General features: G+C 34.9%; 1 protein-coding gene across 5 annotated transcripts in view; it reads right to left on the bottom strand.

Moving 5' to 3' along the window:
- The window catches only part of LOC102740642 (centlein), a 180,034-nt gene that overhangs the window by 73,238 nt on the left and 90,061 nt on the right, over positions 1–16,735 (bottom strand). For 3 of the 5 annotated variants that reach the window (XM_081804123.1, XM_081804122.1, XM_081804119.1), the window contains 2 exons: positions 13,962–14,497; positions 2,700–2,880 (listed from right to left, as the gene is read on the bottom strand). In XM_081804123.1, the coding sequence (XP_081660249.1) occupies positions 2,700–2,880; positions 13,962–14,497 (717 nt within the window). The remainder of the gene's footprint in view (positions 1–2,699; positions 2,881–13,961; positions 14,498–16,735) is intronic. The other 2 variants (XM_081804121.1, XM_081804120.1) reach the window with 2 other exon arrangements.

Raw genomic sequence — 16,735 nt, 5'->3', positions numbered from 1 at the left:
TTATAAAAATTAGATTATTACTCAATAATGACTTCAAGTGAATGAACATAATAAAATTATTTCTTTACCTAAAAATATATTTATCTATGCAGACTAAAAAAAATTTAAACAATAAAATTCTATAACTAATACCAAGAACTCATAAATGAATATAATATGTGCATTAAAGCTGAACTAGAAAAAAAAGAAGTTGACCTAGCAGGCACAACATACAAATACAAAATCAACCCCAAAGTGGTAGAAATTTAACCTATGGCCAGTTTAAAAATCTAGGAGGAAATATAATAAAAGCAATAAAAATAAGAATATTTAATAACTTATGACTCTATATATCATTATATATACATACATATATATACATATATATGTATATGTATACATTATATATATATATACTGAAAAATACTGAAAATATATAAAGCAGTATATGGTTTCAATGAGTCCTGATATTACTTCATTCCTCAAAATATTTTTGAAATACCTCATTTGAACTTTAGAACCAGTATATAAGATATATTTTTAAAAAATGTTTCTTTCATTGCTTTATGAGGATTCAAGTGCCAGTCATGTACTAAGCACTATAAAAATGTCCCAAACAAAACTACCAAATTACCAATATTAGTCACCAGACTTGGTATCAAATTAAATGGACCTAAAATAAAAAAGAATGGGCTTCCATTTCCAGGATTATTTCTGACTAGATACTCAGAAAAATTCTTTTTTTTTTTTTAAGATTTTATGTATTTAGAGAGAGAAAGAGAGCATGCACACATAAGTGGGGGGGACAGGCAGAGGAAGAGAGAGAGAGAGTCTTAAGCAGACTCTGAGCTGAGTGTGGAACCTGAGGCGGGGTTTGATCTCATCATCATGAGATCACTACTTGAGTTGAAACCAACAGTGATGCTCAACTGACTGAGCCACTCAGATGCCCCCATAGAAATTCAGGAAAATCTTAAACATTGAAATCAGCACACTTAAAGTATTTTTTTTTTAACATGGCAAAACATTAAAGGCAATTCTGATGCCACAAATGAGGTGGAGCACGAATCCAGAGACACACGTGACCAACAAAGTGGCCAACAAAATACAGGACAATGGATCATCTCCTCTGAACTTGAAATTCCATGTATATAGCAATACAGAACATAAAAGGCAAGGAAAGATGGCCTAGGCCCCTAACTCAAGATGAGAAATTTGAGGTTACAAATCTAGGATATAGTGTTTGTCAATAGTTTGTCTCTCTCTCTTTTTTTTTTTTGCTGAGTAGTATTACATAGAATGAATATATCACAGTTTAACCATTCAGCTATTGAAGGGAATTCTGGTTGTTGCCAGTTTTCAGCTATTAGAAACAAAGTTGTTATGACCATTCATGTACAGGTTTTTTGGGTAAACATAAATTTCCATTTCTCTGGGATAAGTGTCCAAGAGGCAAATAGTTGGGTTGTATGATAATAGTTCCTTTTTTCTTTTTAAAGATTTTATTTATTTATTTGTCAGAGAGAGAGAGAGCACAAGTAGGTGGAACAGCAGGAAAAGGGAGAAGCAGGCTCCCCATGGAGCAAGGAGCCCAATGCAGTACATGATCCCAGGATCCCAGGATCATGACCTGAGCGAAAGCAAATGCTTAACCGACTGAGCTACTCAGGTGTCCCATTTTTTTTTGTTTTTAAGAGTTTATTTATTTATTTGTCAGAGAGAGAGAATAAGCAGTGGGGAGGGGCAGAGGGAGAGAGAGAGAGAGAAGCAGACTCCCCGCTGAGCACAAAGCCTGACATGGGACTCAACCCCAGGACCCCAGGATCATGACCTGAGCCAAAAGTAGATGCTTAAACAACTGAGCCACCCACCCTCCCCTTCCTTTCTTTTTTTTTTTTTTAAAGAAATTGCCAACTGTTTCCCAGAGTGCTATACCACTTTATATTCACACTAGCACTGTATGTATGTGAGATCCAATCTCTCTGCTTCCTTGTCAGCATTTGGTGTTGTCATTACTTTCAGTTTTACTGTTCCAAAGATGTGTATCTCATCAGGGTCTTTATCTGCATTTCCCTAATGGTTAGTGATGTTGGAAATCTTTATGTGTGTTTATCTGCTTTCCATTTATCCTTCTCAGTGAAATGTTTGTTCATGTTTTTTACTCCATTTTCTAACTAGATTAATTTGAATTTCTATTGTTGAGTTTTGATAAAATCTTTATATATTCAAAATATGAGTCCTTTGTCACATATATGGTTTGTTAATACTTCCTCCAGTTTATAGCATATCTTTCTATCCTCAAAAGAGGGACTTTCACAGACCAAAATGTCTTAATTTTAATTAAGTCTAATTTATTGATATTTTCTTTTAGGGATCATGCTCTTGGTAACATATCTAAAAACTAATAAGCTTATTATCACCTGTTTTTTTTTTTTGGCTAAGATATAAATACCTTAAGATTTATATTTAGGAAAATAGTATCTATTTCCATTTTCAACTATACAAAAGTTTGTACCAAATTGGTACTTAAAAATTATTTAATTGGTACTTAAAAATTATTTAATTATTTAAAAACTATTAAAAAGTTGAGTATTTCCACTGTATATTTCAAAGAAAAACATTTTCTAGGGATTTAAATTAAATCACTGGCCATGAAATTTAAGTTATGAAGCATAAAATTAAAAACATAGCTTATAATTAAGCAACACTGTGTCATATACCTTTGGGGTCTTGCCATCTGTATTTGAATATGTTCGTACCATTTCTTTTCCTTGCATTTGGCTGTCTTCTGTTTGGTCACTTTCTTTCTGGTCTCTTCCATCTTCTATAGGACTTATTTTCTGGGATGTTTCTACAATAATTGTTCCTAAATCTGCAGAGGTCTGTGCTTCAGAATCACTGCTTTTGAAAAAAATGGGGGAACATAAAATCCAGGAAGAAGAGTTGTTAAATGTACCTCGTTTAAGTTCAAGACCAAATACTATTATAGCACATATTGCATGTAAGCTATAAGTTTAATTTGAGCATTTCCTGGTTTTCTATGTTAGTAAAATTAGTGTAAACATGTTGTACAGTCTCTTATTTCTGTGGATTCCATACATGGCCTCTAACTTCTTAAGATGAATAAATAAGTACAAGTAGGACTTCTTTAACCTGATGCAGCATCTACATTGGTGACTGAAATTTGAATGTCACTTAAATGGAGACCCATTATTGCAGTAAAATGAGCAGACTCAGCAAGCAAGCACTGGCCTGGGACTTGAGTGCTGGCTATATGGCTCTTTTAGTTACTTACTGTCTCTGGACCATGTTTCTCCATCTGATAAATATTATATTATATCAGTGGGTCCTGATTTTTCTCACAATTATTTCACAACCAAATATCCTCTTTATTATAATTCCCTTACATACGCCATATTTGAAAAGTGTGTCTATCAAAGAAAAAGAGTATGCCTATTGAAAAATAGTTCAATGTCATAGTTACTTGTCATCCAAATGAAAAGAAACTACATGTTAAAAAAAATGTTTTCCAAAATTGTAAAATCTCATCAAGAAATTAGAATATCTAGTATCAAATGCCTAGTAGTACCACTTCCGTAGTACTTCTACTAAGTGTTAACTCAGGAAGCACGTGTTTTAACAATGCCAGGGGTAGAGCACTTAAGACTTTCTGAGCCAGGGCAGAAAGTTTTAATATTTCCAACAGAAAAGTTGTCCCTTAGTCTGGGACAATCTCTGAGTCTCTGAGGCTTTCACCCACTGATCCCAGTTCCATCTCTTATGTCCATTCATCATTCAATAAAACGCCTGGCAAGTACCAATTATATGCCAGGCACTTTTCCAGGCACAAAGGACAAAGTAGTAAGTGAATAACGGAGATAAAAATCCCTGCCCTTATGTAGCTGTCATCCTAATGGGGTGGGTTCAGATAAAAAGAAAAATAAGAAAAATCTATATTATGTTAACAGTTGGTGCTAATGGAAGGAAAATAAAAGTGTTGAGGTTGAGTAGAACATACAAATAAGTCCAATTCCTTTTCCATATGGATGATCTCTTAACTATTTGGATATGATCATTTGATGCTTGAAACATCTCAAGAAAAACATCCCTAGCTTATTCAAATATTCCTATTATGTGTGTTTTTGAGATGCTTTTCTACCCTGGTCCCTCTTGAATATGCTCCACCTTAACTTCATGGAGCATTATGTCCAGAATTCAATTTCATATTCCAAGTATACTATGTGAATTACTTAGTTGAATTCCTGGTAGATGCAGACTAAAATAATGCAAGCTTTTCTGACATGTATATTGTACTGTAGACTCATACGAGATTTAATTAAAACCTCCTACAATATTTTTATGTATACTCTTGCAAAGTCCTATATTTTTCCCATTGTATCGTTGAGCAATTGGCATTTTCCAGCTAAGTAACGCACCCTGTAGTCTTCCGCATAACTCTATCTTCCCAATCTACTGCTATCTTTGGGAATTTTTATTCAATTTTGTGAAGTATTTTCTATACCTTTCAATGTCATGTTATTCACAGATTTGATAAACATGCTTTGCTGAAATTCTGCTTTTCTTTTTCAAGTTCTTATTAACAACTCTTCCTGATGATCACCCATCACTGAATGGGCATTGATAAAAGTTATTTATATATCAGGACCCACAGAATGCAGGCTGCGCCAGTGGCCTGGCCCATATCAGAAATCTGAATTAAGTCTGCTGCCCTTATAGTAAATACCTCACCATCAAGGAAACCTAATATACACCAATCACAATCCTCCAACACAGCTTTAGCTAACTCACCTTACCCTAGAGAACAGGACATATTGGCCTTACCAAAAAATCACTGACCTCCTAGCTAACCATGCCCCGTTTTCTGCAGTGCTTTTTCTTCTTCTTCTTTTTTTAAATCATTTATTTATTTGAGGGAGAAGCAGGCTCCCCACTAAGCAGGGAGCCTGACATAGGACTAGATCCCAGGACTCCAGGATCATGACCTGAGCTGAAGGCAGACGCTTAACCAACTGAGCCACCCAGGCGCCCCTGCACTACTTCTATAAAACTCCCTCTTGCCCAAAATCCTTAGGAAGAGTGTGCCACATCTTGCTAGGCACTGTACTCCCCCAATCCATGGACTGTTTTGCCTTGAATAAAGGACTTCAAACTTGTTACTAAATTGTATTATTTTTGTCATTTGACAGCATGTTTTTATAATGCTGTTCAACTATGAGAAATAAACATTCATAAGTATATAAATAAATATTAATAAGCAGATAATTATATAATATAGTATTTTATATATATACATATAAAGGACAAAGTTCTATTTTTCTCAGTATTCAAGTAAATTTTCTTATATTTCAGACTATGAAAAGCTAAAAGAAATAGAACGTTGTAAAGTCCTTAAAGCTCCACTGTGGGATTTCTAATTGTTTGAGAATTTTTTGTAGCTGAGTGATTCCTGAGCATGTTCTGTCAGGCAGGAAATGTAACACTTAATCCTCACAGTGTAAAATCGAATTTTACCGCTAAGCAACTTAAATGACAATCTTATGTTTTAAGAGATACTGTGATACATCTCCCAAAATATGTGACCATCTGCACATGCACTAATATGATGAAATTAGAACTGACTGTGTTACTTAGCTTTCATGTATTTATTCATATATACATATTCACACATGAGTAAACCCCACCACTTCTATTATGAAGAGTGTGGTGGTATCACTGGCTGAGATATAATTAGTAGCTGAAACTAGAATTTCCTTGAGGACATAGATAAATACTTAGTGGATTTTAAGCTGAGGAGGATTTTCTCTAATGGCTTTTGAGAACAAGGAAGAAAACCTTAGAAGAAGGAAAAAGGAAATGGAAATGCAGATTTGGTCCTTCTTCTTCACCTTCATCAATTTGTATTTAAGTTGTTGTTGTTTGTTTGTTTTAATTTTATTTATTTGTAGAGAGAGAGAGAGAGCACAAGCAGGGGGAGTGGCAGGAAGAGGGAGGAGAAGAAGCGGACTCCCAGCTGAGCAAGGAGACCCATGCAGGACTTGATCTCAGGACCCCAGGATCATGACCTGAGCTGAAGGCAGACACTTAACTGACTGAGCCACCCAGGTGCCCTGTTTTTAAGTTTTTATTACCTGCTTGAAGACAAGGGGCTTGACCCAATGATCATTTAAAACAGTGGTTCCCAAACTAGTCTACATATTGGAATCAGTTGGAGAGCTTCAAAAAACAGTGAAACTTGTATCCCACCACAGAAGTTTTGATTTAATTGTTCTGGGGTGTGGTCTGTGTAAAGCCGCTTTTAGGCACCCAACTCGAACAATGGAAAGCTGAATAAGGTAGAAGGGCCCACAGTGACCCCCGGCTGAATACAAACAGGCCTATTAGGCGACCCACCTCTAAATATCCATATAAGCCCTAGCTGACCAATGGATGACTTACACCCAGACACAGTATCAAAAAAGTTAAATTCCATATGTTCCCATACTTCCTCACCTCCTCCCTTTAACTACAGCCCCCCACCGACTGCCTCCTGCCAGATAGTCTCTCCTCCGCGGTCCTGCCTGCAGCTCCCTCGTGATGTATCCAATCAATTTCTCTCAGGTGAATTCTTTCACCACTAGTGTCACTGGCTCCACATTTGGTGGCCCCCATCCAATCGGGAGATCCCACAGTCTGAGCTTTGGAATTTTTATAAAATCAAGGTAATTCTAACAGAGGCAAATAAGTTTGAGAATGACACAAAGAAGTATAACAGCTAATCCTAAGGACTCCCTTGACAATATGAAAGAATAGAAATTATATTCAGAAGAAAAATTAGGATCCATATCTAATCTAAATTCTACCCTCTGCCACACCCACTTACCTCCAACTCCCTGTCCCTGACCCTTCAGAAGATCTTTTGGATATCTGGGACCCTTGTTTAAACCTCCCCACCTCTCTGCAAATCTCTACAAAACCTTAAATGTGGTTCTAAAAGCAATTTAAAGCTCACCTATCTTTACCAATCCTCAGACCTCACCTATTCAGTCTCAAACTGCTTGTAGACATCAGGTCACTGGAAAAAGAATTGCCCTGCACTTAAGAAAAAAAGGAAAAATTTAAATTACCCTGGACCTCTAATAATAGGCAAATATGCCTCCAAAACTCCATCTTGGAGAAAACTTATTTTTTTCTATGCCTTTGTAATATAAGTTTTCTTGCCCCCATCTTTTGTAGGACCTAAGAGACATTCTTTAAAATGCAAACTTTGGGGAGAAGTTTCTCATCAAAAAAGAAAAGAGGGGTGGATATTTGGAAAATTGGGCAAATGAAAAACTAAAGATCCAAGGGGTACCTAAAACAAAAGTTATTAAGGCTGACATGACTCCTATTGCTCCCCTCTATCATTCTTTACCTGAATGCCCACATTTTACTAAATCTGTCTGAATTGCCTTTCCAGTCTGAAGAGATTATTACCTTTTAAAATAACCAGTTGAGACTGGGGGCAATGCTCCTCAGCTATCTTTCACTCCTTGGTCAAAGAATTTCTTAAACTAAGGAAGGATCCTCAAAAGTTTTTGTAAGTGGATTACCTCCTGAGATTAGTGGATAGATTAAAAAGGCAGAAAATTAGATGAAAAGCTACCAGTCTGACTAAATTTGTGAACAAAGCTGGTATGTAGTGCCTGGTAGGATTTTTGTTTTGTTTTGCTTTTTGGGTGTTTTTTTTTGTGTTTTTTTTTAGGGCTTCTCCTAAGCTAAATGTACCCAAAGGGAAAGAAAAACATTCAACATAGTTGGATTGTTGTGACAGTTCTTTGATATCATTTAGCAACAACCCAATTCTCAGAGGAACTGAAAACAGCCATTCTTGCTTTACACATCTAGTCTTCACAGGACCATAGGTGTGGCTCCAGAAACAATTCAAGGTCCACCAATCCTTTTTACTACCTTCTCTATGCAATCAAAAGGCTTGTAAATATTGGCCTTAGGAAACCAAAGTTCTTCTTGGAGGAACTTGCGTTTTGAGCCCTGTGCTTTTGAGATGTAAATGTTCTACAGACTTCAAGGAGGTAATTCTTATCAGAAGGAGAACAAAAGGGGGAAAGCTCATTTGAAACTTAGGCAAATGAAAAACCACGTGTCTTCTCCACAAATATTAGTAAAAACAAAGAAACAAAAAGCTTTAGCCATCTGAACAGATAAACTTAACTCATTCCCACTGTTCTTTTACTAGTAAATTCTACATTATCATACCTGTCCCACAGCTAAAATTTTAAGGTCTCTGTATGTCTGTATATGTATGCTGGAGATATGTGATATTTTTCTGCCTCCGGATGGTATTACCAAAATTAATTTGTGAAAGAACTCTACTTAACTGACATAAAGAAAATTAAACATATACATAAATTGAATTCTCAGAAATATAACAAAAATGGACCCAAATGTTTTTCAAGTTCACATGACCTGGGATAATCTTTGGTAAATAAAAACTAGTTTAAGTTCATTGGTTTAATTAAAACTCTAATATATTAGAATTACCAACATTGACTATAATGCAGATATACAACTTTTATTCTTCCTGGGTTTACTAGTCAAATAACTTCATGTTGTATCTCTTACAAAATTTGTCAGCAAGAAAAATAACTTGGGATGATGGCTGGCTGTGTCTAATGTCTCATGAAGTTTTCATGGATAGTCTAAACGTCATTGTTGGAAGTGAGTGATTCAGACAGCTCTTAGTGGGGTAAGAGCTTTTAGGTAAACTTTTTAACGGAAATTATATTTTATAGTATGTATACTTAAAAAATAGTTTCCCAAATACCTTTGGTAAGTTGAAACTTTAAAGTTTTGCTAGGTTAAATTCAATGGTGGGGAACTCACTGAATATCTAGATCATTTCCAAATAAGATAAAATAATTACTGAACATAGGTTTATCTACTTTCAGCTTCATATTACACAGGAATTAAAGAATTATTTGGATCTGTTAGTAAACATGTCTTGTACCATACTGAAAGACCGCACTATTTTTAAAAGAGGGCAGCATATGTTTCTAGAAATTATGGAATATATTTATAAAATTTGGCAATCTAAAGAATGATGGTATAACACAGAGTTCACAACTGCTTACTTAGTTTTCACTAGAAATTAAGGTTTCTAAGGGTTAAGAATTCTAATTAGTAAATGTAACTAAAACTACTAGAAATAATAAGAAAATCATCTCTGAATGCAAGAAAAGTAGGATGTGTGTTTTCAGTAAAATAGAAATGCATTTTGTTGAAGGAAAAGAAAGTAAATATGTCCCAAAGTAAAACTGGTTAATTAAAAATGGGAAAGAGGAAAAACAGAACAAAATCAGAAACTTGTAGAAAGTTTGTGGAAAGGAATCTTTAGAAAGGAACTTAATGCATGGTCAGGACTGGCTAGATTGGAATTAATTTCATTGAGTGAATTTTAATATCAAAAGTAAGCTGCTACAACTTTATAGTTTGATTTTGTCTCTGGTAAAAGTACAACATTTTCTTGACTATTGGTGTATTCTTGATAAGAGACTATGACAGGTTCTTCTTTACCTTTTAAACTAATGTACCCTGAAAGCAAAGATTTTGTGTTTTTTATCAAAATAATCCCGTGCTTCATTATTTTTATAATCAGGTTTTTGATTACTTAACTAAACAGTCCTTTCGATATAAAAACGGCTAAGTTTTGCTGAGCACTGTGTAAACTTCTGTATTTGCCTGTGAAGTCTTTGTAACGTTGGTTAAATGGGTAACTAAGTATTATCTCACAGTGAACTATGATCCTATTTAGTCAAGTGTCCAAAACCTTTCGCTATTTTTTACAAACTTCCCAAAATCAAATTCTAAATGAAGTCTTTTTGACCTGGAAGAAATTCTGAGATATTACAGAGGATCCCTGGAACATCTCAAAAGAGTTATTAACCTAATTAGGTTGATTTAAGTTTGAACCTAATTAAGGTTCATTAAGTTACATGAGAAATGTCAAAAAAGTGATGCCAAACCTATTTGATATTTTTGTAGATATATGTATTAATTTAACTGTTCCGGAATTTGCATGAAATTTCTTAAAATCTGGTTTGTCCTGGTATAATGTTATCACTTAAATTCTAGTTATTATCTTGAAGTATGTATATCACAGAAATAACCGAATTTCCTTGTCAATTCCATTGTAATGAACTCTCACTAGATCTTTAACCATGGCCATTTTTAACTCTGTCATTTTACAGTTTTTGTTTTACTTTGAAATTTTAATAGTTTTTTGGTTTTTTGTGTTTTTTTTTTAGAGACCACAAGCTTGTGGAGGGGGGAGGGGCAGAGGAAGAAGGAGAGAGAATCTTAAGGGAGGCTCCATGCCCAGCAAGGAGCCTGATGTTATGACCCTTAGATTATGACCTGAGCTGAAATCAAGAGTTGAACACATAACCGACTGAGCCTCCCAGGCACCCCTACTCTGAAACTTTTGCAAAAATGTTTGAAAAACGCTTGATCTCCAAGAAGACTCATGGAAAATATTCTAAAATACAGTTTCTGATAACATTAAGATCATAAAACTGAACTGGGTAAGAGTTTCCAGAACTAACAGAAAAACTGGATTCAAGCAGAACAAAAATTAATAACATGGGACTTAAGGAACTGATGAGAATGATTATAGTTTTTGTGACTTTATCATTAATATTTTTAATGTTTTGTTCTTCTAGATTTAAGAAACTCTTCTCTTATACCCAACTTTTACATCAACATGGATGGGACTGGAGGAGATTATGCTAAGTGAAATAAGTCAAGCAGAGAAAGTCAATTATCATATGGTTTCACTTATTTGTGAAACATATGGAATAGCATGGAGGACATTAGGAGAAGGAAGGGAAAAATGAAGGGGGGGAAATCGGAGGGAGAGATGAACCATGAGAGACTATGGACTCTAAGAAACAAGCTGAGGGTTTTAGAGGGGAGGGGGGTGGGAGGATGGGTTAGCCCGGTGATGGGTATTAAGGAGGGCACGTACTTCTTGGAGCACTGGGTGTTATATGAAAACAATGAATCATGGATTACTACATCAAAAACTAATGATGTATTGTATGGTGACTAACATAACAAAATAAAATTAAAAAAAAAAGAAAGAAAACTTTTCTTAAGCTAACAATGACTTACAACAATTTGGTAAAATGCACCCTTTGTAAACAAATGGAAACATTTGTGATCCCTCCAGAATTTGGAAACTCTTAGTAAATATTCTTATATTTTCATGGAAATCTTTTTTTTTTTTTGCATAAATTCAACAAGAATCTGTTCTCTTATAACATGACAGAATTGGAAACATTGGGTATATTACAAAGGTTTTGACTGGAATGTCCTATTTGAGAGAAGCATGCACAGACTCAGATATGACCAGACAGCCTTCAGGAACTAAGATGACTTTATGAAGCCAATAAAACTTCTTGGGAAACAGCCTGGTACCCTGCTCACAGGGCTCCCAGCAGCCTTACCTGGTAAGGAAGGTCACTTCTTGGCAGGTGAAGAAACCTCAGGACATTTTGGGGACCTCAAGAATAGAGAAATTTACCCAAGTCTATAGCTATTGCAGGCAAGTCTGGGGGCAAATCCTTGGACTGGCATCTTGGAGGCTTTAAAAAGTTCAATCTAAAACTCCTTATGAAAAATTCCAGTAAAACAGATTTAATAAGAGTCTATATGGTCAACCATTATTCTTTGCTGACTTATGTAAATAATCAGGCCAAGTTTATTGAAATTAGGCTTATTTTATAAATTAGTCTTAATTTGGCTATCTTTAGTGGAAATTAGGGTGCTTTGAAAAGAATAATTATTTTTCAGTAACACACCTTTGTGGATATTAGATTTTAGTTCTGATTAATTGCCTTGAGGGTTTGTTGTTTGTCTATAAACTGTACTGAATCCTGAATTCTCCTGGTTTCCTCAAATATCTGGCTATGACTCTCCAAACTAAGTTTATACTTTTGACTTGGAATCACTGAGATCTAAAGCTGCCTTTTCTCCAGAAGTCCTGCAAACTGAAGCTAGGTCACTTGATATAAACATCAGAGAAACCACCACAACAGCTCATGTTTAGATAATCTTCATGCCTGTTGCTGTGTGGGCCACTCAGAAAGTTTACCTAAACAACCAATGACATCATCAGACTCATTCAAACTGCAAAAGATGCTTCAGCCCTTCCCTCTAGAAATGTCTTCTTTCTATTGGCTGCCCTCAGGACTCAGACTGGGTTTATAATCTGCTCTAATCACTAACCTTTGTTTTTATTTTGCTTCCATAGGAATGCCTTTTTAAATGCCTGATTTCTCAACAAAATAGGTCTAGTTTTGGGAGCCCACCTGCAAGACCCACCTCCCGAAATAACACACAACTGTTTAACTAAACTGACCTATCCTCAGGACAGAGACTGGTTCCTTGAGATCCAGAGCAATCTATCAGCTTAGTTTCTGGACTATGAAACTTCTTGGGGAAATTTTCAAAGGTGGGATTACAGGGGAACAGAATTTGCCACCCCAAAATATGTCTCTTTGGCATAAGAATTATTTTTAAGAAACTGCAAACATAGGACAAGTTCTGAAAGTCAAGTAGAAGTTACCTTTTTGTAAGAGACATTTACATGTATAAGGAAAATCTCCATTTGTGATGGAGATTTCCTGTACCAGGAAGAAATGGATGACTCTAAGTCTCTAAAAATTCTTGTAAATGAAGAAGACAATGACTTAAATCTGCATAACAATCTTCCCCCTTATTTACTGCACTTTTCCTGATAACCTCCCATAACTGACCCCATCTTCTTTTGTCTTTGGCTGAAGATGATTATTTAAGGTGATGGTTTTTGGACATTTGGGGTTGTTACTCAGTTTCCTTGGGTCTCTCCTATGCAGACAGAAGGGATGCATGAACTTATTTGTTTTCCTCCTGTTAATCTGTCTTATATCAATTTCATTATTAGACCAGCCAAGGAACCTCGAAGGAAAGAAGGGAAAACTTTTCCACCCCTACACCATCCAGGGACATCCCAAATCTAAAACAGATCTCTTTTGGGGATTAAAAAAAAAAAAAAAAGAACTTGGAAAAATAAAAGAAAATACATGCCATTACAAAACAAGACAGAACTATGGAAAATTGTTCAATTTGTTAGCAATTCTGGCAACACTGAACTTCCCTATTACCTGGGTATAAAAAGATGTGTTCTACTATCCATTTGCCTTTGTGGTTTTACTGATATGCTTCAAGTATGTATACGAATGTATAGCCAGGGGTAAGGAAAAGAAATATTATAGATTTTTAGTATTTTTCTGCTGCTATTCAATAGGTGTTATATAACTTAGGACTAGGAATTTATAGAGCTTTAACTTTAAAGAACTAATTTTTAACCACCATTCAATTAAAGTTAGTACATTGACTACATAAATACATACATGAAATAATTAGTGAAGATGGTTCTTAATTTAAAGGATGTTAAACAGCTTGTAGACATCTGGTAACAAGCTGAAATGGGTCATTCAAAATTTATCTAACTAAATTAAGGGGGAAAAATGTTTCTCCTCCCAGGTTGGCATGTCACAAGATAACTAAACCGACTTAGTAGGCTTGCCTGGGAATCCTTAGCTGTCAGTGGTGAATATGCAAAGGGCCAGCAAATTAAATCAACCTGCCAAACTGTCAATTTCAAGCCTCATGACTGCATGAAAATAGCATCACTGGAAGAAATCAAGCATTGCCTTCTTTTGGGTTTCCTGGCACCTATTCAAATACTCATGCAGTTGTGGCTAATTTTGCATGCAAATTTCAGTCAATAAGCTCAGAACAAGACCTCCCAAGATATTTCAAAGGATCTGACAGTATTTTTTCTGAATACCAAATCGACAGTAGTTGAAATTCAATCTCCATTTGCTCGTGCTTTACATATGCACAGTGTCCCCACCACAGAGCTAAGTTAATGAGAGCTTTACCTGCTTTCACTCACATCCTCCCAGCCGTCCTTGCTGAGGTTCTCAAACACATTGCTCATAACCTTGATGGAGTGATTGAGAACAGTGTGGTAACGACCCACAGAGCACTTTTTCTTCGCGGCTTTAAATTTAACCTTGGTCGTGGTTGTCTTACAATCGTATTGTCCAGATCTTACTTCCGTAGTGGCCATCTCAGATTTAGCTTTGTCTGCTGAATGCTGCAATTTCTCCATTGAATTCATCTGTTCTTCATTTTCATTTCTCAATCCATTAGCTTCTGCCACTTGTCTCCTTAGGGAAGTGACTTCTCTCTCCAGCTCACTGATTTTTACCTGAAGTTCAGCTTTATCTTTTTCTACTTCTTTACTCCCCCTTTGTAGCTGTTCTAGCTCTTTTTCTCTGCCCTCTGAATCTTCTTGTTGCTGTTTTAAGAGGGATTTCAAGAAGTCATTTTCTTTCATTAATTTTTTATTCCCTTCTTTTATTTTTCTTGACCCTTTCTCAAAAGATTTTAGCCGATCTTCCAATTCAATGACCTAAACAGAAGAGTTTAATTTATTCTTTTAAAAGTCCAAAACCATAATCTGCTGTATATTTTTTATCATTTCTAATTTATGAAAGTAAAGTCACACTTAGCTCAAGGACAAAATAAATCTAAAGTACTTAATTTCTAAATAATTCTATGGTGGTATAGATAAATACATTATAAAATGCAATAATACATCTGTTGAAAAAAGGACAGATGGTAAAAGAAGTTAAAATTCTACACAAAGTGATACAGAACTAAGTATGCTAATAAACTTTGCAGAGTTTTCTGAGATAAGTGCTTTGGCTATTTAGTCTATTGTGAAAAATATTTTCAGAGAAAAGCAATTTATACAAAAAGTCTAAAAACAGATACACAGAGAAACTTCATTAATAAAACAACAATTTTCTTCAATATCTATCATATGAAAACATGATTACCTATATAAAATATAATCTACCAAAGCTGCTTTATTCTAAATTAGAAAAATGTAATTTTAGTAGTCATGAGGTCCTTAGTTTATACACTAAACATTTACTGAAAAAAACTCTAACAGCTTAAAATTATAATTATTCCAAAATTGTGTTCATTTATTTCAATAAACATTGTCCACATTGTAGGACATAGAAATGAAAACATACAATTTCTGACCTTAAGAAATTTCAAAAACTATTTGGAAAGAAAGGCACTTGCATAAATAAATCTGATAAAGGATAGGATCTAAGTGCCATAAGTCTGGGCAAAAAGGACAGAGCAATTAATTCTAAGCCATGAGTATGAAAATTTCAAGGAGGAGTTAATTTCAGTTGAAATCTTGAAAAATAAATAACCACCATTGTTTGGAAAGTACAGTTTACCATTTACAAGATGGTTTCATAAACATGATCTCTTCTGATCATCTCAAAACCATGTGAAGTAAGTAAAGCCAATAATTATCTGCCCAGAGGAGGAAATAGAGGCTCTGAAAACTTAAATACTGCAGAGAGGTAAACATTTCCTGCTTTGAAATGGGATTCAAATTCAAGATTCTGTGCCCCTCACACTATTCTACAAGCCATATGGGGAAGAGTTACCCAGATACACATGGAAATGAACAAAGAACTGGAGTCAAGCAAGAAACCTAAATGATTGGAACACTTTATGGACTCATTTTTACTTTTAAAACAATTCTTCAAAGGAGAAACATACTTGATGTATTGACAACAAATAACTTAAAATATTCCAGAAATCTATAAGATGAAACTTATGCATATTCTTATTGCTTTCCAGTTTACTGGACTTAGTTATGGTAGTGAATATCTAAGTTGTTTCCTAAATATAATTTTCAGTCATTTCTGATTTACCTATCCTTTTGCACCCCCTATTCTTCTTGTGAGGTCAACCTCCTTCATTTAATTCAGTAGACTTCACCAATCGGTTATCTGTTCAGGACATGGATATTTCCCAACACAAGTATTAAGAATCTCATCTAATTTAAATTTGCAATTCCATAGTATGATAATAGTCACCTACTGTTAGACCTATGTCTTTATAGGGCTTACTCTTGACCTGGAATAGAGGTATATGAAAGAGTTTGTATCAGACTATTGCAGACCTCTGTGTATTTTTGCAAGAGAAATTCTGTTGTTCCTTTACAGTGCAAATACTTTATTGAAGAGCTGGATAACGTGACAAAAAATACAGTTTTCAAGAACACATGAACTCTGACTGAAAACCGTTTACTTTTTCAAAATCATTCTATGCCAAATTTTATTCTCTATTTAGTAAAAAATACAACAAAATAAGGAATATCACTTTTTTACAATCTCTTCAGTTTCTTAGAGGTTTTAATCACTGCAAACAACAGTATACTTTTCATATATATATTTTAAAATATTTTAGCATGTTAGATTCGATGATGGAGTAAGTAGAATAGACTGCATTTTTTAAAATCTATTTTGTGCAAATAAGCAATTACACCTCTTTTTTTTTAAATTAATTTTGACAGTGGTGATATAAAAATATTAAGAAACAGTGTGGTCTTGGGGAAATTAAATTTGGTTCTGGTCTCTATCTTACTTCCGGCTCGAGTTACTTAACCTGGTAAAATATATAACTTTTTTTTTTTTTTAAAGATTTTATTTATTTATTTGACAGAGAGAGACACAGTGAGAGAGGGAATACAAGCAGGGGGAATGGGAGAGGGAGAAGCAGGCTTCCCGTGGAGCAGGGAGCCTGATGCGGGGCTCGATCCCAGGACCCTGGGATC

The sequence above is a fragment of the Leptonychotes weddellii genome, chromosome 14, assembly GCF_054177405.1.
Source record: "Leptonychotes weddellii isolate Sample4059 chromosome 14, ASM5417740v2, whole genome shotgun sequence".
NCBI lineage: Eukaryota > Metazoa > Chordata > Mammalia > Carnivora > Phocidae > Leptonychotes > Leptonychotes weddellii.
This window is presented reverse-complemented; position numbering and strand designations above follow the sequence as displayed.